Source organism: Cololabis saira, chromosome 9 (genome assembly GCF_033807715.1).
Source record: "Cololabis saira isolate AMF1-May2022 chromosome 9, fColSai1.1, whole genome shotgun sequence".
Taxonomy (NCBI): domain Eukaryota; kingdom Metazoa; phylum Chordata; class Actinopteri; order Beloniformes; family Belonidae; genus Cololabis; species Cololabis saira.
Window position 1 is genome coordinate 45,455,538 of NC_084595.1, and position 22,780 is coordinate 45,478,317.

The following is a 22,780-nucleotide window of genomic DNA, read 5'->3' on the forward strand; positions in this document are numbered from 1 at the left end:
AATCTAATATAACTGTAGTAACTATTGGAGAATGTGGTCACTCGATCCGATCTGCAAGATGCTAAGCATGACTTTTCGATACGAAATATTTATTGATCAATTTTAAATCTACCTTATAGGCTGTTATTACTAAATGTTATTAAGTTGGAAAAATAAATTCCATGTCTTTTCCAAAACTTTTGGGGTGAACTTATGTTTCCAAAACTGTTCCAGGCCTTGAAAATGTTCAAATTCCATGACTTTTCCAGGTTTTTTCACAACGTACGAACCCTGATCATTCCCCCCCTCCTGTCTCACGTCATCATTGGTAGTGGAAGCGTGGATTTAAACTGCCGTGAACTAGACGGGTGCTGTTGGTGTGTCCTGTGACGTGGACCTTACCGATGCCGTGTTTCTCCATGAGTGTGATGAGCTCAGCCTCCGTCAGGTAGTCCGGGGGGCTGGTCTGTCGCTCCACCAGCTTGATCTCGTCCACGGTGAACGTGTCTCCACGTTCGCAGGTCGGCAGGTTCTCCTCCAGAGGAATGCCCTGCCAGGGCATCACTGCCGTGTAACCTGGGGACAACACACACTGATGACGGCCTGCTCTCCTGCTGCAGAGCTGGGACCTTCCATGAGATACATGTCAGCTGAGACCAATGCAGCCAGACACATTTGGAAGCAGCTATAGGAGAGACATTTCTTTGAGTAGAGGTACTGGACCTGCAGTCCTGGGGCCTCATTTATAAAAGAGTGCGTAGGATTCATACTAAAAGTGTACGTGTGCTCAAAAGCCGAAAATGGTGTGCGCAAAAAAAATCAGGATTTATAAAACCGTGTGCACGTACACTTGCACGCAATGTTCTCTTTATAAATCACAGTCCAGTTGGAAGGTTGCGCACGTGAATTCGCCTCATATCCCGCCCTCTACACGCCCACTTTCTACCATGAATGGTTAATGCAAACTACATGATGACTGTATTTGCATATGAATGAGCCTGCTGAGCATGTGCAGCGGCTTCCTGCAGTCTGTTTCTGCGTCAGGATGAATGAGACGTGTCGAGCCACCGTGCCACTAAATTTCACGGAGACTGAGATGTTGTGGATGAGGTGGAGGACAGGAAAACAACATTATTTGGTGGTCACAGTAGTAAAAAGTGATTGCCTGCCAGAATCTGATTTGTGGCCGCCGGAGCGCGCACAGCAGCCCGTTGAGCGATAGCGCTAAAACGTCAGATTTTCAGATTATGAAGCTCAAGAATGAGATCAAGTCATATTTAGGCAGAAACTACTTTTCATTAACTGTATTTGGCCTTCAATCAATTTTTGGCAGGTACAAAGACCCATTTTGAGGGGAGAAATCAGATTCTGGCAGGCAATCACTTTTTGGCACGACACCGGCCCGGCGTGTCCTGCACCGCGGACACGCCAGGCCGGTGGGATGATTTGATAGATGAAAATACCCCATCAGATCACGCTTCCACATAGACATCAACATGTATCTATGTGGAAGCGTGATCTGACGGTTTTTTTTCTTCCGCCAAAGCGTCGTACACACAGATCTATGTGAAGCACATTCTGACTTCCTGCTGTTAAATCGTCTATTTGCATGAAAAAGCCTTTGAAAAAAAAAAAACTGAGATAAAAGAAACGGGGATGGTAGGGTAGTATTTTCTGCCGAGGTAGGAAACCTCGGCAGAACACCGGCTTGGGTGTACATGGATCTATAAGTCTGATATGTGATGACATTAACAGTATAACATGAATCTGGCTTCATTTCACCACCTCACCGCCTGCGTCGCCAGTTCCCCAGATCTTCAAAATGTTCCTGCGCGAGGATCAACGTTTGCGTAAAGATACACACATTTTTCGGTTAGTTTATTTTTTAAATCCCAACCTTTGCGTAGAAGGTGGCGTGTGCATCTTTCAAGCCCTGTTTTGTGCACAAGCAAGCTTTATAAATGAGGCCCCTGATCTGTCCCCAAGGGAGAACTTTGAAACCAGAAATATGACAACAACTTTTCAGATTAACGAAGGATTATCAACCTCAACTGAATTACACTAATTTAAAGTTAACTGAATTAAATTGAACAAAGAAAAGTCAAAGTAGGAATTATTTGGGGGTGGAACCTCAAAGTGCCAACTACAGACGGCTGCGTTTACCTGGGGATATGAGCGTCTTCCCGGTGCAGGAGAAGGCCTCAGTGCCGATGGTGAAGTCTATGGTAGTTTGTAAGTACTTGCAGTCCTCACTGATGGTGGCGATGAAATGCTGTGTGATATACTCGTACAACCGCCAACCGTCACTTCCTGTAAAGCATCACCAGAGGAATAACTGGGTGAGAAATCCAGCTCATTCCACTTACAATTCATAAAAAAACAGGCTAGCTAGGAACCGAACCCAATCTTCAGTTAGATTAAAGCCGTGTCCACATCATGCACATCGTGACGGTGCACAGGAAACAGAACAGTTAAAAAGCAAGAATATAAAAACCCCAATGCAGCACTATGTTGGTGAAAATGTGGAAAGATTGGAGACACCACACATATTTTCTGGGACTGTCCAGTGTTACAAGGATTCTGGGATAATATTAAAAAGGAAATGGACACTATTCTGGAGAAAGATGCTACACTAGAACCAATGTTGTTCTTGTTGGGAGTCAGACCCAAAGACATGTATAATGTAGAGCAACAATATATATATATTTATTGAGGATTCTTTTATTAGTAGTGAAGAAAATGATTCCAGTGAACTGGAGAGAAGTAAAACCACCAACTACAGGTGAATGGACCAGAGAGTGAAACATGTGAACATGATGGAGAGAACTAACGCTCGTCTGCAGCTCAGAATGGACACTTTCCTGCAAAGATGGACCTGCATTTCTAGATACCTGGGGTTTGATGGATGGAGGACGTGAGGGAGGACTGAGTTCCTCAAATAACGCCTGTTAAGAAATTTGCTCCGACGTTTTCGGGATGAGGAGAGCAGCCGGCGATTTATGGTTCCGCGTTAAATCGACGCAGAGCCTACGGCGTACGGCGCGCGTCGCCGCGTAACCTACGCCGTAGGCTCTGCGTTGGTGTAACGTGGAACCATAAATCAGCCTTTATTCTGGCGAGATCTGAAAAGATTTCGCAACAACGGGAAAGCGAGTGATTATGTACATTCACTGAGTGAATATTATGAAAGTAAAATATATATTTCTTGCTAGAAATGTAATCAAAACGCATTTTTATGCAGAAACTAACTCAAAATATTGATTTTATTCACTAAAAAATAAGAAATGTCCGCCATGTTTTTTTGTTTGTTTCAGTCTGAAAATGACGACGTAAAGCATTATGGGAAATTTTCTCTAGCCCTCGGTCGGCGAGTCAGTATCTGAAATCCCTCGCTGTGAAGGGCTAGATTCATACACACTAGCCCTCGTTATGTCCACTAGCCCTACATGCAAAGAGGAATTGGGACACCACTTTATGGTGTCCCAAAAAGTGGTGTCCCAATTCCACTTTTATTCCACCTTAAGCCAACAACCTTAATCATGCAGATTAAGGTTGTTGGCTTAAGGTTTTTCTCCCACTAGGGGAGTTTTTACCTGCCATTGTTTATGTAATAACTGCTCGGGGGTCATGTTCTGGGTATGGGTCTCTGGAAAGCGTCTAGAGACAACTCTGTTGTATTAGACGCTATATAAATAAAATTGAATTGAATTGAAACCACTACCCTCACGGGAACAAGCTACATTTAGGGGTAGGACTGAAAAGTAGGACTGGGGGGGGTTGGGACTGGGCCTTAGTCATCACCATCCCAGTAACGTTCAGCAAACAGTGAACCAGTCAGGCCAAACACCGTCTTTCTTTCATCCATGTGGTTCCCCGGACGACTCACCCAGCTCCCCCTCTGACGCGGCCCGCATGGGCGTGATAGGTGGATGGTCTCCTGCATCGCTGCCTTTCCTGGGCCGGTTTATCCCAGCGGACAGCAGAGCCTTCACCTGGTGCAGGAAGAGGCAAAGCACAGATATCTAGAAACCTGCATCTACGTAACAAGAGCAATGTTCTGGCAGCCGGCTCCTTGGAATCAAGGCAAGTTTATTTGTTAGAGCACAATCAAAAACAAGATCATTCAAAGTGCTTTACATCAACATTAAAAGCGGCAAGATACAGTTAAACAGTAAATAACAAATAAAATGTAATAAATTCATTACATTACATTACATTCATTCATTCATTCATTCATTCATTCATTCATTCATTCATTCATTCATTCATTCATTCATTCATTCATTCATTCATTCAATGCCTGTTTCCAGGTCTTATTTCACACAACTGAGGAGAATTACGTTTCTATACGGTCAAAACGTACAAAGACCAGGTCAAATACAGTACATCAAATACATGACCAAAATGAAAGAAGGTTTGGAGTGCGTGACTCCACGTGAGCCTCACCTCTGCTGACCAGTTGGGGTTGTTGATCTGCTGCTTCAGCGTTCCCTTCAGGTCGAAGTTCTCTGGGTAGTGTGTGGTCTCCGTGCGGGGGTAGCTGATGTAGCCCTGCGTGTACAGCCGCTCTGCGATCTGCATGGTGTGTGAGGGGCCCATGCCTGAAACAAAACATCACCAATCATCACTAATCCACATCCAGGAACGCTCAGCATCATCTACTCTATACCTGTCCTTGGCAACAATCACACATTACATCCACTCCATTAGCTGGAGGACAGGTGTTTGAACGAGTGTCATAGCAACCCAGGAAGCACAGGAGATGAATCAAAGCCAGTGATGGAAGTACCTAAGGAAGAACTGGCCACTCTCAGCATCTCCACTGTGTTCAGCGCCTGAGGCCTCTGCTTGGCTTTCTCCTTTTTACTCACCGACTCCACCTGCAGACACATTTGTGGAATAAAAAACGTAGATCAGACTTAACCAAGTTCAGCTGAAGTCAGTCCAACAGTGTTGTGCATGAACGCATTCATAACTGTGAGAACGTTGAACTGAACGCAACATATTTGCAAATAACGAACTTGAACTTGTTCATTCTGCAGATCAGGAACTGGAATCTGAACTGTTCAGATTATGTGAGTTTCAGCTTCACTGTTTAGCTCCAATTATTACAGAATACATTTCACCAGCAGGCGGCGCACATTTAAAATACTGGACGAGACGGCGACTTCACACTACATTACCCACAATGCAGTGCACACTAGCATAGCAACGGGCACCATCTCCATGGCAACGGTGGCCCGAGCCCGGTGCATCTTTACATGACCAGTGAAGAGAGAGAGACGTTGCAGACGCAGATGATGATCCTTATCATTATCTGCAGGAATTTTACACATCGTCTCCCAAAAATATAACCTTTCTGTGCAAATGATGTCCACCTGCGCTGAGAAAACAAGTCCTAACATCTGCCTCGTCAACTTCACATTTGAAACGTCATGTGGAGTTAAAGCATCCGCCCAGTGGGAGAAAATATCTGCCAGTCCTTGACAATCAAACAAAGTGATCAGGGAAGAGCAAGAATACCCAACAACCCAAACGACCCCAGTCACTGCTGCTCCTTCAGGGGGAGGATTTACCTGAAATAGGTAAACTGATAATGGACTACATTGTTGGAGATTTACAGCCTCTGAGTTAAGTTGAAAAGCCACTAGGACAAAACATGATTGTAAACAGTGAACAGTTTTAGGATAGGGGGACGTTCAAAGTGAAAATGGTAAACTATGAACGTGAACTATTCATTTTTAAACTATGTGAACTGAACTTTGAACTAGTTCATGAGAAGTATGAACTTGCACAACACTGTAGTCCAACATGTTAGTGCTGACTGTCTGCAGTCGGTGGTAGAGAGGCATCACCAGCATCAGTGGAACTTCTCTCGTGTGCAGAGGTACATAAAGGAGATGGGGGACGAGTTCACATTTATTTTGAGAATAACAGTCACGTGAGAACCAAAGTACACCTCTTTGCTGTCTCATTGTTCAGCTGATTGGGGTTGACTGGCCATTGTACAGATGTTATATTTTCAGTGTGGAATAACTTAGAAACACTTTTCGTCTGAATCCAGACTCCAGATAAATGAACGCGCCACCCTGAACTGTGACAAAGACAATGACCACCCCGTGCTCCTACCTAAGTGACAGGCATTGCCATCCTCTACCAACCCCGGGAGGCACTGAGCTCAGGTCTCCTCCTTAACCTGAGGAGTGAGCAGCAGCAGCATCTTTTCACCAGACAGGGTGAGGCTTCTCTGACCGGACGTAGCGCGTGGAAGGATCACGTTATTCCGGCCGGATCCTCCCCACCCCATCTGGCGCCCCGGTTGGCCAGAGGGGGCATGTGTAGCCCAGGACTGTGTGCATGTTTTTGTGAGGGTAGCTCACATTAGCTACCCAAGCTAATCCAAGGGAACACGGGGAGAACATGCAAACTCCACACAGAAAGGTCCTTTCTCCAACCCCACCCATGGTGTGGGCGCCGAAGTCATGGGGGAACTAACACGCACTTCAGCGCCCACAGCGTCCCCCGGCGGGAATCGAACCCAGGACCTTCTTGCTGTGAGACCGCTGCACTACCAGCTGCGCCACCGTGCCCCTTTTGTTTACATGGTAATTAATCATTCAGGATATCTGGATCAAACCAGCGACGCACGGAGAACATCATGATGCAATTACCGTAATTTCTGCTTCTTCTTCCTGTATCCAAATTAAAAACAAATGCTGCTTCGCACAACTTTTCTCTCACCTTCTTGTAAATCTTCTATCCCGGTACTTTCTACCGTCTACAAATGCAGAAATGTTCATATCCTTCATTACATTTATGAAGTGATTAGTCTCCTCCTGGTCTTGGTTTCTCCGTGTTTATAAGAACTTCCTGGACTCAAAAGACCAGGATTCCTTGTGAACAGAGCATGAGCAGAAAACGATGGGGATATTCCGTTAGGCGTTTACATGACTGAATATTCGGGTTTTAAAAGGAGTAACCCAGGGCTCATATTTGGGTTTTTAAAAACCTGAATATGAGCAAATTCGAGTTATTCAAAAGGGGTCAATGGTGTTTACATGGCCGTGCAAATTCGGGTTATTGCCAATATTCAGGTTTTAAAAGGGTTATTGATGCATGGAAACGTAGTCAATGATTGCCTGTAGAAGCGTAGGATTATCGTGATATGATGGTTGGTTTCCTCTTACCTTGGCGTCCCTGGATGTTTTGGCCAGGCTGACGAACATCTGGCCCACCTCCTTGTCAAAGACTCTCACCCTGCCCCAGTCCAGCGTCAGGGGGCTGTCCTTCCCTCTAAATACCTGATGGAAACACAGCACCCCCCAGGGGAGGCAGTAGATCAGTGGAATCATGCAGGGATTTACCACGGACTGGACAGAAACAGGCATATAACCTTCAGGTCTGAAGAGCAAAGCCTGAGTCTCATATAGACCAGTTTTACGCGCCAAAACCTGGGCGCTGCCATTACTCTACACAAATGCATTTCATTTCCGGCGGGAGTGGTTTGTGCAGCGTCTACCGGTGTTAACACAGCGGCGTGGATACTAACCTAAAGCAAAGACTCGCTGCTCGTGAGCTTTTAATGTCGACAACTATGTCTTTGCCATGGGAACACGGTTCTACTACTCTGACTGGAGATGGTGTTACTCTCCCCACCCCAATTCAGTCCAGAACTGGGAGGAGAACGTGACGACACGGCCCAGCAGAACGGACAGCTGATCTGCTCCTACTTCCTGCAATCCATGGCAATAGATGGAAAAGCAATGGACAATCTGAAAGCCTGTGAGGCTTATCGATATCTGCACAGAGACAAAGTCGGGTGTGTCATGTCATACAAACATGTTTCGTTTTTTGAAAGCAAGGCCAGTGTTTAAACAATGCGTAATAAAGCTCGGCTGCTGTAACTGAAGCTGGAGAATCAGACCTGTGGGATGTTCGTGTTGCTGGACCTGGAGTTCGTGTTCCCAGTCAGCTGCAATCTTATGGAAGGTAACAAGATTATTTGACATATATGTCTTTATTTTTGGTATCCGAACTACATCATAGTCTACTCGGCTAGAGTGCAAAGTGTGTGTGTGTGCAATGATGATGATAATAATAATAATAATAATAATAATAATAATAATAATAATAATAATAATAATAATAATAATAATAATAATAATAAATAATAATACTAATAAATACAAATAATAATAACGCATTTTCTTCATAAAGTGGATTTCTGCAAGCCCAATGTTATTTATATTTTCTCTATATTATATGTTGTATATATTTATTGTAGGCTATGTGTACAGGACTGTCTAAGAAAATCAGAATATTGTGATAAAGTTCTTTTTTTTCTCTGTAATACAATTAAAAAAACAAAAATGTCATACATTCTGGATTCATTACTAATCAACTGAAATATTGCAAGCCTTTTATTATTTTAATATTGCTGATTATGGCTTACAGTTTAAGATTAAGATTCCCATAATATACTTGCAATATTTCAGTTGATTTGTAATGAATCCAGAATGTATGACATTTTTGTTTTTGTAATTGCATTACAGAAAATCACAATATTCAAATTTTCTGAGAAAGTCCTGTATATTATATGTTCTATATATTTATTGTAGGCTATGTGTACAATGTATTATCATATGTGTGCATATTATCCTACAGTTGTGCACAAATAAATAAAAATATTAACATTTGTTTAAGTCAAATCATACATATAATATGTAGTGTGTATTTTCTCTGTGCAAATACCACTCATAAAGTTACAACGAAAAAAGTAAACAACGGAGCGCATGGACGCGTCTCTTCGTAGCTGGTTTGTGGTCGCAGTTCTCTCTATCTCACACTCGTTCAGGTGCTTTCTCCAGTTCTTACAACCAACCACCGCACACATCCTTCCCAAACCACTTTTCTTCTGCAAAATATCCATGTAGTTGCTAAATCCTATATCCGCCAGAACGGAAGTGGATGCATGGACGGGAGGACTTCAGGAAGTAGAGCGGAAACGGCTCAAAAAGTTGTCTATTATAGAGCGATAAACAAAACAGTGAATGCTTTTGTACGTAGCTGTCTGTTGGTTCTCATCAGATTCATCTACAGATGATTCTGAAAGGTTTAACCTCTGAAGGTTTGCTGTACCTTTGCCTGCAGGACCCAGAACATCTCTGGTTTGAAGGACTGGATCTTGTCGTGGCGCTCCACGCAGAAGCCGAGGGTCGGGGTCTGGCAGGGTCCGAATGAGATCAAGGAAGAGTCCAGATTTCCATATTTGCCCTGAAAATACTTGGTCTGGAACCTAAAGGACAAACAGAGTGATGAATATACGGTAGGATAGTTGGGATCCCCAGGAGAAATGCTGTCACAGTTATAAGTAGACTTGAATAGTGCGATAGTGAGCCAGACTTCCACTCGTATCTAGGGTTCACAAACAAACCAATTCCTGTCAAGAAAATAACTATAGATGTGTTGTAGCAAGGTTTTATAAAAGCCGTGTGTGCACTCAGCTTCTCTGGCTTCTAGTTCTACCAGACTGCTGACTAGCTACAGTGAAAGGTCAGGACATGAGCTGGGACAGTTCAGAGGTCCAGGGACACTCGCTGGTACGCCAGTCCATCCACAGCCTCAGTTGCTTTACAGGAAGTGGTTAGAGGATATCCAGTTGTTCTACGAACTGCATTCTTGGATGCACGTCCATCTTTTTACCTTTAGATATACATGCAGTAAAGCAGGCCGTGGTGAGGATTCATGAGGGCTACAGAACGGGGCTCGTCCCAGTGATGCCCGTCGGGGCGCGATGGAGACGCATCCAATCATGTATGCCATGCATGGGTGCTAGTGATGCACCGAATGTTCGGTAATAGAAATTGTTCGGCCGAAAATAGCAAAAAAACACTTTGGGTGTTCGGTGGAATAAGTGGGGAAAAAACCGAACAATTAATAACGGCGTGTGGTGACGCAATCGAACAGCTGGAGTGAGGGGTGAACGGTGTTAAATGCAGCAAACATGTCAGCATGTCAGATCATTACTAGGATGTGGGAAAAAGCAGAGGAACGAGAAATGATCCAGAGTTGGATTTGGGAAACCGCTTGGTGATGGAGATGGTGACGGGACGCACAGCAGAGAAAAGGAACCGTACTACCGATGCGGTGGAGAACCCTCACTGTCTGATATGACCAGATCCTCCAAGAAAATAACCCAGATTTTTACAATTATTATACAAGGCTTCAAATTGCAGAGATCAGTCCCACCGCGACCCGATTGACTGGATTTGAACGGGAGAAAATGAAAAGGATTATGAGAAAAAATACAATAAGTACAGTAAGACGAATTGTGACTGGCGGGTATTTCACTGCACATTTATTTGATTTATGCAATGGTGAAAGAATTGGCAAAATAAATGAAAAACTGCGAAGAACCATTGTTCGGTATTCGGCCAAGTGATTATTATTATTTTCAGTTTCAGCCACAGATTTTCATTTCGGTGCATCACTAATGGGTGCACGTTGCGGTTCGGGCCGCGTTAACAGACTAAAAAGCGTGCGTAATAAGAAGTGGAAGAATAAGAAGAAGAAAAGGGAAACCTTTTTCTGTATACTAATATATCGCCTTCATTTTTCAGGTTTTTCCGGGCGTGTTTTATTTCTTGGTTTTTTTTCTTCCACATCAGAGCGGGGTCATGCTGTACACCTGCTGGTGTGCAGGGGGACTTTTGCGACTTTAACTTTCTAGCAAAATCCTAGCAACATTGCCCTTTGAGCCGTTTTGGACAATTGCAACATGGGCATGCCACTACCATAACATGACCATAAGTATTTCACAACACGTGAGTAGGAAAGGGGGGCGCAGCGCCCTCTATCTGAGAGAATGACTTCAGGCCCCCTGAAGGTCAGAGTAAAGTGTCCGTAGACGTCAGAGACCAACTGTTTGCATTAAATCAGTTTATTTACTGAAATTCTTTACCACCTGTTCATGCCGACGCCGCTATCAGCTGAGGTTTGGGTTTAGTGTCTTTACTGTGTTGCTAAATGACTAAAACACCAGGCCTACTGTAACCCTTTCTTTTTTTTCTTTCTTTTTTATTAAACCGCTTCTTGGCATCTAGCGTTGCCACGGTAACGCTTTTTACTAAGAAAAGTATTGCCCTTTGAGGCACGATGGAGACGCATCTAACGATGTATGCCATGCATGGGTGCACGTTCTGGTTCAGGCTACGTTAACGGATAGGTTTTTTTTTAACAATGGTAAAAAACCCCATCCGAATGAATGGGGCCATTTGGCCTGGATTTTGACATAAAATCTCCTTAAATCCCAGCTTCATGAAATTTGAATATGTTGAAGTCCACAGCGTGTCGAGTCGGGGAGCATTTGTACGATGTCTCTACGATAACCTGTTGCCTAGCAACAAGCGTCCAAAGTCAAACGGACATTTTTTTTAGATTGAAAGCTAAATATTGCAAAAACTGTAATAATTGGCATAATGAGGTTGTACGGTCCTTTAGTGCCGATCGGGCAGAGTGTTTGAAAATTTGAACGATGTCTCTACGATAAAGTTCGGCCGAGCAATAAGCGCCATTTTGAATTTTTTTTTTTTGCTTTTTGGCATGTAGCGTTGCCACGGTAACACTTTTGACTGAGAAAAGTAATGCCCATCGAGGCACGATGGAGACGCATCTAATGATGTATGCCATGCATGAGTGCACGTTGCGGTTCGGGCTGCAAGATTTTTTTTTCTGAGATTTTTAATGGTTAATACCATGTTGGTAAAAACCTGAGGCATACATATATATACACAGGACTGTCTCAGAAAATTAGAATATTGTGATAAAGTTCTTTATTTTCTGTAATGCAATTAAGAAAAAACAAAAATGTCATACATTCTGGATTCATGACAAATCAACTGAAATATTGCAAGCCTTTTATTATTTTAATATAGCTGATTATGGCTTACAGTTTTAGATTAAGATTCCCAGAATATTCAAATTTTTTGAGATAGGATATTTGAGTTTTCTTAAGCTGTAAGCCATGATCAGCAATATTAAAATAATAAAAGGCTTGCAATATTTCAGTTGATTTGTAATGAATCCAGAATGTATGACATTTTTGTTTTTTTAATTGCATTACAGAAAATCATAATATTCTAATTTTCTGAGACAGTCCTGTATATATATATATATATATATATATATATATATATATATATACGCATGTAACCCTTCCTAACAGTGGCGTGGGAGCAGCTCAGGGGGAACACGGCGGCGTGTACCGGGTGAAGGCACAGCCCACGCGCAGGTCCAGCTCCTGGCGAGCGTCCACGGACAGCGCCTCGTTGTGGTTGGGCTCCCCGAGCTGGTTCATGGCGTTCCAGATGTCCGTGTCGGTGATGGAGCTGAACTTGGCTCGGTACACGGTGCGATCCCTCACACTCCCTTTGTTCATCACTGGCTGGACGGCATCCAGAACCTGGAGCCAACAGAAACCGGAGAGTATGTTCCTCTGGGGTCCAAAACCACGTTAACAAAACAACAACTCTAACAATCATTACTAAACCAACCAGGTTGATGCAGCTTTGATGCTCACACTCAAACACAAAACACCAATTCATTCAGGAATCAGCAATTATTTACTTTTAAGAGCCTCTGAGCAGAAAATCCCCTTTAATCCCCTTTAACCCCTTCAGAGCAAGATTGCATATTATTTTAATTGTGAGGCTGAAACCTACACAAAGGAGAGACAACCAAATACATAGGTACTTTTTTCCAAATATGCAAAAAATATGTAGGAGAGAGAGATGGGACGGTGACACGGTTGGGCGGGTGCTTTAGTTAGTACTGGTTCCAATGTCATTAAAGCAGCACACAATGGAACTTTCAGCTTTTGTTGAGTTTGGCGGCTCCTTTGGACCAAAGCGGTAGTGCTTTACCAGAAAGAACTACATTTCCCATGAGCACCAGCGTGTACTGCTGGAAAACTCCTGTCCCCGTCGCTGCATTTGTTTTGATAGTGAATGAAATAAGACGGGACGGACTTTCAAAACTACTTTTCTGTTTTCAGCGGTCGTTTGCAGGATGGATAGTGAAGAAGTAATGTATCTATTTTTGGATAAACAATATAATATGACGATGTTGAAAATCACTAAGTTCAACTTGGTTTTATTAGTGAAGTCTCCCCCGCCCCCCCGTCCTGTTTCAGACAGATAATGAAGCCCAAACTACAAACGTTTTTTTAGAGGGACTTCGTCATAAATTAGTAGTCCAACATACTTACTGACAAAATAAAAAAATACTTTATAACCTGTGAATAACTGAATGCCCTTATATTCCTTATATTTTGCAGATCAGCCCTGCACAATTTTACAGTTCTCAGGAAAAATACTAGAACCCAAGACGAATCCCCTGTATGTGAAAACATTCTAATTTAGATTGTTATTGAACATAGAACTCTACATTTACATTTATATCATAACAATTGTGTCTCTCTGGTCGGACATCCCTCCTCGTCTTTCAGCTCACGCCAGCGAGTGAACGCCGGGACAATGTTTATTCTTGTCCGGGCATTTAGCTTGTTACTCTCCCACTTTCTTTTTCCACCTCCTCCGATAAAGTTTTTATTTTCTTGGGTTTTTCCGCTGCTTGGGCCATGACACCAGCTTCTGCTGAGCTCTGCGCTCCACGCCCCGCCCAGCTTTGGTCTCCACTACGAATGGGGAAGGAAAGGGAAGTGACGTATGCCGTAAAGCAGTCAAAGCCGTAAAAATGTGTAGTTTTTTAGTGTGGCAGGGTTCCTACCATGCTCCTCAAAGTTACATAGTGCCAGTGAAGGAGATACAGACCCCTCAGACCATGACAGAGGTTCATTAAACCTGTTGGAAGTTGATGTTCCATCACAATGATGATGATGAAATATTAGATTAAGCTGCAAAAGTTACATAGTGCTGCTTTAAAATAAAAATGTAGGTACTTGTGGGTACTTTCCAGACCCTGACCCCCGAGCAGGTAAGCCCCCCGCGGTGGTCGGGGGGGGGACTGCAGGCCAGCACGTCAGTACGATCCTACAGAGACGTCTATATAGACAGGTAGACGGAAACACTGGGAGTCTTCCAGACGTCTTAAAAGAAAAGGTGTAAATGGAGCCTACTTTACCTCAAAGCAGATGTTCTCTCCTTCTTTGTCACAGTCCAGCCACAAAACCACATAGTCACAGCCCCGGGCTTCAACCTAACAGGACACCAGCGACATACACAACATTACATGACATGGCAGCATGCACCGAACGTGCAGGGATGTCTTGATTAAACCTACCTGGAGGAACTTGACCATGTTGAGTTTGGGGTTGGCCTCCTTCTTCTCCGTCGGAGCTTTGCTGAAGAGTTCTGCAGGATCCACTTTGTCCCAGTTGTTGTACTTCCCTGGGAGAAGAAGTTCAGAGTTGTCGTCATCGACCCGTTCCAACGTTTCCATGTCTAAGTAACTGTTCTCTTGAGCAGTGAGCCGTCCCTCTCTGACAGAACTCCTGCTTCACTGAAGTAAAACAGGATCCTCAACTGGATCCATGAATGTCAACCCTTCAAACTATTACTGTTGAAGCTCAAACTTTTTGGATTTGTCCATTATTGTGACTTAGATGGAGGATCAGATCAGATTTTTTTTTTTACACGCTAATGGAGATAACCTGGGGCCGGATTCACAAAACATTCTTAAGAAAAAAAATCTTCTTAAGTGTCCTTTTTTTCTTAAGTTCAGTCTTAAGAAGAAAAAAATGTCTTCTTAAGAAAAAACTTGAGAATAAATGGTATTCTTGAAATAAAAGTTCTCAAATTTGTTCTTGACTTTTTTCTTAACTTTAAGACAACCTTGACCTGTCTTAAAATTTCTTCTGTGAAAAGGTAAGGCTCTAATATCACCTTTTTCAACACATTTGCACAAACAACAACCCGCAATATTGTGGAGCGATGCATCGGTGTAGAAATAATAATAATAATAATAATAATAATAATAATAATAATAATAATAATAATAATAATAATAATATAATTCTGGGATACTTGGCTGCTACTGCTGTGTGAACGGTCTGCTGGAGCGGCTACTGAATCGTTCATGTAGTATGCAGTATACCGTACATACTGATGCAGTATGTAGCTGTAGTACTTAGTATGCCATTTCGGATACAACCATATTTTAAGAAGTTCTTAAGTAGGAAAAATAAGAAATTCGTAAGAAATGACAGTTCTTAAGAAAATATTGAGGAATTACACTTTCTTATGAACTTCTTAATTTTAGATCTTAAGACATTTCTTAAGATCGTTCTTAAGAACATATTGGTGAATCCGTCCCTGTTCTTTTTAAGTGGTTCTCATAATCCCTGCCACTTCATGTCATATTAAAGGTACCACATCAGGTCTGAGCTGCCTTACTGAGCAGCTAGGAAGCAGCAGTGCTAACAGCAGATCAGAAATGAGCTTGTGACTTTACCCAGCAGGCCATTGCTACTGCAGACAACATGAGACAACAGTGTGAGAGCTGCAAACCCTCCATCTCTCACATCCTTACACCTGAAACAACCCCAATTGTGTGTGCAATTGACACAAAATGCTGTTTTGAGTCGTATCATTATCCAAAGATATTCTACTTCTCAATTTTTAGTTTCTCAAAATATCTGAGGGATGAAGATCAGGGCTGGGGATCGATACAAATGTCAAGAATCGATTTGATTCTTAAGATTCAGAATAGATTATCAAGATTTGATTCCGATATTGATTTGGGTTAGTGTTATTAAAACTGTTTTTTGAGCTGTTGCATGAATTACCGTATATGACTGTAGTAATGCAACATATTAATGCTAGTATTATATTGAGATTCAACAGCAAGTATTGCAGCTAATGATGCTGTAAGGACCAATCAGCTCCCAGAATGCTGATAGAACTGCAGAATTATGAGTATGAACAAAAGGTAAGATAGGTTGCTCACATCCAATGTCTCAATAGGTGCTGGTCTCAAAGTATAGATCCAGGAAAAACAAGAGAGGAGACCGCACACTTTAGCTCCCCAGTGCAGATTTATTTAGCACATCACAAGTTATGTTTCGAACGAATTTTGCTCTTCTTCAGACGTCTGACGTATGAAATTGGTTTTATTTTATCACACATTCCATTTTAATTTTTTCCATGTAATATAGACAATTTATGCAATTATAACTGAAGACTTTAATGTTTTCATACCTTCAAAGATATTGAAAGGCAAAAACATGGCATTAGTTATTCTCGTGTCCAACAAAATGCTCATTTTTTGGGCATAAACAAAAAAATACCAAAAGTTGGAATGTAATGATGAAAAAAAAAAAAAAAAAATTATAATAATAATAATAATAATATCGATCTTTAGACATACGAATCGATTTTTAGGAATCAATATGAGAATCGAAAAATCGATTTTTTCAGCACAGGCCTAATGAAGACAAAGTTCTGTACTGAGAGTAGAAAGATGACACTACGGTTAGAGTGTAGCAGGATGTTCACGTTTATCTCCGTGCAGAGCGAGTGTACACCCACCAACGAAGTCCAGACTCATCACGTGTCCACAGACGGAGGTCATCTTGAAGCGGACGGTTTGGCCCTCGAAGCTGCCGGAGTATTCGTGCACCGAGCATGCTCCGTTAAGACCCTTCCTGCTCGTGCAGCCTCCTGAAGACCAGGGAGAACAGAGGGAGAACAGAGGGAGAACAGAGGGAGAACAGAGGGAGAACAGAGGGAGAACAGAGGGAGAACAGAGGGAGAACAGAGGGAGAACAGAGGGAGAACAGAGGGAGAACAGAGGGAGAACAGAGGGAGAACAGAGGGAGAACAGAGGGAGAACAGAGGGAGAACAGGGGGAGAACAGAGGGAGAACAGAGGGAGAACAGAGGGAGAACAGGGGGAGAACAGAGGGAGAACAGAGGGAGAACAGAGGGAGAACAGAGGGAGAACAGAGGGAGAACAGAGGGAGAACAGAGGGAGAACAGAGGGAGAACAGAGGGAGAACAGAGGGAGAACAGAGGGAGAACAGGGGGAGAACAGGGGGAGAACAGGGGGAGAACAGGGGGAGAACAGGGGGAGAACAGGGGGAGAACAGAGGGAGAACAGAGGGAGAACAGGGGGAGAACAGAGGGAGAACAGGGGGAGAACAGGGGGAGAACAGAGGGAGAACAGAGGGAGAACAGGGGGAGAACAGAGGGAGAACAGAGGGAGAACAGAGGGAGAACAGAGGGAGAACACATCAGCCATCACTTCAACATTTCAATATCCATGTTCACTATAAAACCTGAATACAGTGGAATTAAAGAACAAATAGGTCAAAAGAAAGAAACAGAAACAGAAAAACAAATAGGGCAGCGAGTGTCCATCGATTAGCCAAATATATTACTGACAACCGTGTGAGTGCTTGGTACTCAGAAATATCTTGTGTTTATTTAAACTTTTGTCTTCGTGATGATGATGTTGCGTTGTCAACGGTAACGCCGTAGGCATAAATAAATACATTGTTATGCTTGTGATGTAGTGAGAGCTTGTGATGTGAAGCTCATAAAAAAACTTTACCAATCAACATTCAGAAAAGATTTGAAAAAAGAGAAAGCAAGTATACTTAAAAAAAGAACAGAGATTTTTAAAAATCCAAGATTCAGGACTAAATTGATGGAACGTTGTGTTTCTGTGAAAGGAATCAGTTTATGGAACAATCTGAATAAAGAAAACAAAGAATCCAAATCAAACATTACATTCAAAAGAACAATTAAAGCCTGTATGTTAAAGAAATATAATGAAATATGTTAGTTAAGTTTGATTGACATACCCATAGACGGTGGTAATTTTATTTTAGTTTTTTATTTACTTAGTTGTTGCTTTTTTAATTTATGTTATTTGTGAATTTATTTCTTGGAAAAATGGGCAGATTAGATAAGATTATTCTTCTTTCTGCTCCCTTTTCATTCACAATTTATGAACATTTGTATTTGTAATTGTTTGTTTTATTTTTTGAATGAAATAAAGAATGAAATGAAATGAAATGTAGGTGTTTGACAGCAGCTTCATGTATGCAGACTTCCCCCAAACATCCCTGCAGACGCTCAGTTTCAGCAGCAACACGTGGATGTTCTTCACATGAGAATTCATGTTCCACAATTTACAGCTGAGACCAAACGTTTTGGTGATCACACGAATCTTCATGTCTTCAAAGTACAGTTCTTCAGTGTTCTTTTATTCCACGATTGTAATTACAGCACTGATTTTCTACAATTTACTCTTGCATGTCAGACATCAGTTTCCTGCCTGACAGAGATCCTTCCCTGATCACAGGGGAACAAATGAAGGATGCACTAATCCAAAATCCAACATACAATACCATCACAGTATTTTCTAAAAAGCCTGATGAAGGACCAGATACTGGGGCACATCCATGAGGCTGATCTAATCATTCCAGTTGTGACTGGAAAAGTGCTGCTCCGTCACCTACGTCCCACATCAGCAGCTACAGCAGCAAGAAAAAGTATATGCTTCCCTGAAAGTGGCTGGTTTTCTGCATGAATTCACCAGAAAACACGACGACAGATTCAACAGATAGTCAACAGACAAACCTAATGTGCTGATTCTCAGCACTGTGACACCAAAAGCATAGTCGTGTGCCCACAAAAATACTTATCAGTACATTGTATTTGTCCCCAACGGCGACTTTAAAGATCAGATCACAGTTTCATGCAGAAAACCACTTCGTTGCACGGTGTTCACGCCAAAATTGTTCCAACCCAATGGCTCCAGACAACAGAGTTACCATCAATATTTTATTGATAACAACATTAAAAAGGTCAATATAGATGATGTGGTTAATAGCATTAACAATTTTTTTGTAAATGTTGGACCAAACTTGGCAGAAAGAATTCCTGATCTATTGTCATCTGATGATTGGAATGATAATCTTATAGATAGGAATCCCAGCTCAATGTTCCTTACCGCAGTGGAAGAAAAATAAATAATAGATATTGTAAATACATGTAAATATAAAACATCCACCGATTGTAATGAAATTGATATGAAAATGGTAAAAAAGGTCATTGATGGGATTTCAGAACCACTAACATACATCTGCAACTTGTCATTCCAAACCGGTAAATTTCCAAACAAAATGAAAATAGCTAAAGTTGTACCGCTGTATAAAACTGGAGATAGACATGACTTCACAAATTACAGGCCTGTTTCTTTACTTCCACAATTCTCAAATCTATTCAATAACAGACCAGACAAGTTCATAGATAAAAATAAATTACTTTGACAGTCAGTACGGATTCAGATCAAACAGCTCAACATCACTGGCAATAATTGAATCAATAGAGGAAATTACAAACGCAAAAGACCACAAACAGTATGCAGTTGGAGTATTCATAGACCTTAAAAAAGCTTTTGACAATAATTTAGTTGTAGGGATGGGGCTCCGGCGGAGCAAGACATGTGGGGGTTATAGGTGTTTATCATATTTACTATGTTAATTCTAATTCTCTTGTATGTAATTATTCTGGGAAAATTGAAAAAACAATAAAAAGACCTTGAATAAAAAAAAAAAAGCTTTTGACACAATCAATCATAACATATTAATCAACAGACTGGAACGGTATGGGATCAGGGGCGTAGTATTGCACTGGGTGATGATGAGAAGTTACTTACGAGACAGGAAACAATTTGTGAAGTTGGGAGAGTTTACATCGTCATGCTTGGACATTGCTTTTGGTGTCCCCCAGGGGTCAGTACTGGGTCCCAAACTGATTATCCTTTACATCAACGATATTTGCAAGGTGTGGAAGTCGTGAAAATAGACGAGCCGACAACTTCTCACGGTGCGGACGCAGACGTGTGTCCCTTATTAAATCCACCAGTTAACTGAAACTAAACGTGAAGAAGCCTGCGCTTCCCATCACAGAACTAACTGACTCCAAAAACGTCACCGTACTTACAGGATCCGTAACACATTAAACACATAGACCAAAACACTAGTAACAACATAAATTATAACCTGAATAAACGCTGTATGGTAATGCTGTGACTAACATCTCTATGCAGGTGAATTATGTACACATCACTATGAATGATAAAGGCACTACAAACGTATCAAAAATATTAAAATTAGTATTGTTTGCCGATGATGCAAATATTTTTTGTTCTAGGGGGATTTAAAGGGGCTACTGGATATGATCTCCGTAGAAATGTGCAAATTAAAGAGGTGGTTTGACAGAAATAAATTATCATTAAACTTAAGTAAAACTAAAATCATGTTATTTGGGAATTGTAAAAGGGATACTCAAGTGCAGGTGGAAGTTGAAGGTGTGGATATTGAAAGAGTTCATGAAAATAAGTTTCTTGGTGTAATAATAGATGATAAAATAAACTGGAAATCTCACTCAAAACATGTACAAAACAAACTATCAAAAGCATCTCAGTAATCAATAAGGCAAAACATATTCTTGACCACAAATCACTCCACATTCTCTATTGTTCACTGGTTTTACCATATTTAAATTACTGTGCGGAGGTTTGGGGCAATACTTATAAATGTACACTATAATCATTATCAGTGCTGTAAAAACGAGCCATAAGGAGCATTCATAAAGCCGGTTACAAGGATCACACAAATTCACTCTTCTTAAAATCCAAAACATTAAAATGTACTGATCTGGTTCACTTTCAAACAGCACAAACTATGTACAAAGCTAAAAACAACATGCTTCCTGGAAATATTCAAAAATGTTTTTTTAACAGAGATGGGGATTATAATTTGAGGGGGGAGAACAATTCAAAACATCTTTGTGTCCGCACAACACTCAAAACATTTACTATTTCCATATGTGGAGTGAAGTTGTGGAACAGTTTGGGTGCGGAGCTCAAGCAACGTCCAAGCATGAGCCGGTTATAACAGCCGTACAAAAATATGGTTTCACAGGAAACAGGGAAGATGAAGGGCTTTGACGATCACCAGCTGTTTCCACACATCATTTACTCACTTGTTTACTTACATTATTTATTTTCTTTGTTGTAAATGTGTACATATGTAATGTAAATATGTAATATGATATTGAAATCAACTGAGGATAGTAATTTCTGAGATGGGAGAAGGGGTAGGATTAAATAAGCACATGCTTCTTTCTACTCCTTTTCGGACATGGTAACATTGTTTTGCTTTATTTATCAATTTTTTGTTGTTTTGACTATTTTGACTTATGTGAGGCAGCGTTCAGTTATTCTGCTCCTCAAACTTCCTGTAGACCTGAGGTCTGCTCACACTGTAGATCCTTTAAATCAGGATAAAAACATTACTGTTTCATTAAATACTTACCTGCTGGACTCTACTGCCCTTACTTTTAACAGCTTGTGCTTTTTTATTATTTTACCTCTTTTCTTATCATTTTATTCCTAATTTTATTCAATCTTATTTGTTTGTTTACTGTTTAATTGTGTCTTGCCGCTTTTAATGTTGATGTAAAGCACTTTGAATTACCTTGTGTTGAATTGTGCTGTACAAATAAACTTGCCTTGCCTTATGTGTTATTTTTATGTTTTCCCATGTTCGGAATAAAGCTTTCATTCATTCATTCATTCATTCATTCATTCAATCAATCAAACACCAGCATGTTCGGGGCATCTGTGTTGATAACAAGCTGGTTAAAGACGTGAGGACGAACCTCTGGAGAGGATCTTAGCTATGGACTGAGCCAGGGACGGTTTCTCCGCCACCATCAGAACCGTCCTCATCTCTGCTGGGGGGGCGACACCGGCTGCTCCTGAACCAGAACCAACTCCTCCCTGAACCAGAACCAGCCCGCTCTCGGGGCTCAAAGGTGCTCGGCTCACGGACCGCAGGAACCGCAGGAACTTCAGGACACCGGCTACTGCTGTGGACCGTTGACTTGTGCGGGTTCTCCTTCACTTCCGCTGTCACTTCCGGTGCTGGTTGGAAACAGCGCCCTCGCGTGGAAGTAGTGAAGACTTTATGAACTTTTTTAACAGTAAAACCAGTACTGGAGTTGAGGGGGGACGGCATCCCCAGAGCTGGTAGAGTAGCCAAAAATTGTACTCAAGTAAAAATACTGTTACTTCAGAATAATATGACTCAAGTAGAAGTAAAAAGTAGTCATCCAAATAATTACTTGAGTAAAAGTAAAAAACTACTCAAGTACTGAGTAACTGTTGAGTAACGTCTGATTTATTTTTTTAACACAACCATTTAAACAGACAAAAGTACAAAATAATCATCTTAAGGCAAATTAAATCAATAAAATAAATTAAAATTAATAAAGAATAGCTTAAATTAAAATAAACTTAACTTAAAGTTAATAACAGAATAAGAAAATAAATTAAGCACAAGTAGCACAAAATTTCCAGCCTTTGTACTTTTCTTTTTTAACCAGCAGAACTAGAACAAACATGAACTCATAGAAACTCTGTGTGTGTTTGAGTCTGTGTAAATGTGACAAAACATGCAAAAACAAACATTTTTCCCAAAGAATCACCCAGTGATGTCATGAGATTGACGTGTACGTGGATAAAAGGGATAAAAGAAAAGTAACAGCTCAACGTAGCCTAATGTAGCGGAGGAAGAGGAACAGTTTCTCCTTCACAAATCTACTCAAGTAAAAGTAAAAAGTATAGTGATTCCAAACTACTCCTAAAAGTACAACATTTCCCAAAACTTACTCAAGTAAATGTAACGGAGTAAATGTAACTCGTTACTACCTAACTCTGGGCATCCCCCCCTGAAATAAAAACGGTTCAAATCATCCCCCCCTGAAATA

At 41.4% G+C, this 22,780-nt stretch overlaps 1 protein-coding gene across 1 annotated transcript in view; it reads right to left on the reverse strand.

The window, feature by feature from the left end:
- top3b (DNA topoisomerase III beta) overlaps positions 1–21,899 on the reverse strand; it is a 36,323-nt gene extending 14,424 nt beyond the window's left edge. The window contains exons 1-12 of the mRNA XM_061730181.1: positions 21,671–21,899; positions 16,524–16,655; positions 14,278–14,384; positions 14,119–14,193; positions 12,243–12,439; positions 9,118–9,274; positions 7,167–7,280; positions 4,769–4,859; positions 4,426–4,580; positions 3,866–3,971; positions 2,143–2,289; positions 382–555 (exon numbers count right to left, since the gene is read on the reverse strand). Coding sequence (XP_061586165.1) covers positions 382–555; positions 2,143–2,289; positions 3,866–3,971; positions 4,426–4,580; positions 4,769–4,859; positions 7,167–7,280; positions 9,118–9,274; positions 12,243–12,439; positions 14,119–14,193; positions 14,278–14,384; positions 16,524–16,655; positions 21,671–21,740 — 1,525 coding nt within the window. The 5' untranslated portion in view covers positions 21,741–21,899. The remainder of the gene's footprint in view (positions 1–381; positions 556–2,142; positions 2,290–3,865; positions 3,972–4,425; positions 4,581–4,768; positions 4,860–7,166; positions 7,281–9,117; positions 9,275–12,242; positions 12,440–14,118; positions 14,194–14,277; positions 14,385–16,523; positions 16,656–21,670) is intronic.
- Between the last annotated feature and the right edge of the window lie 881 nt (positions 21,900–22,780).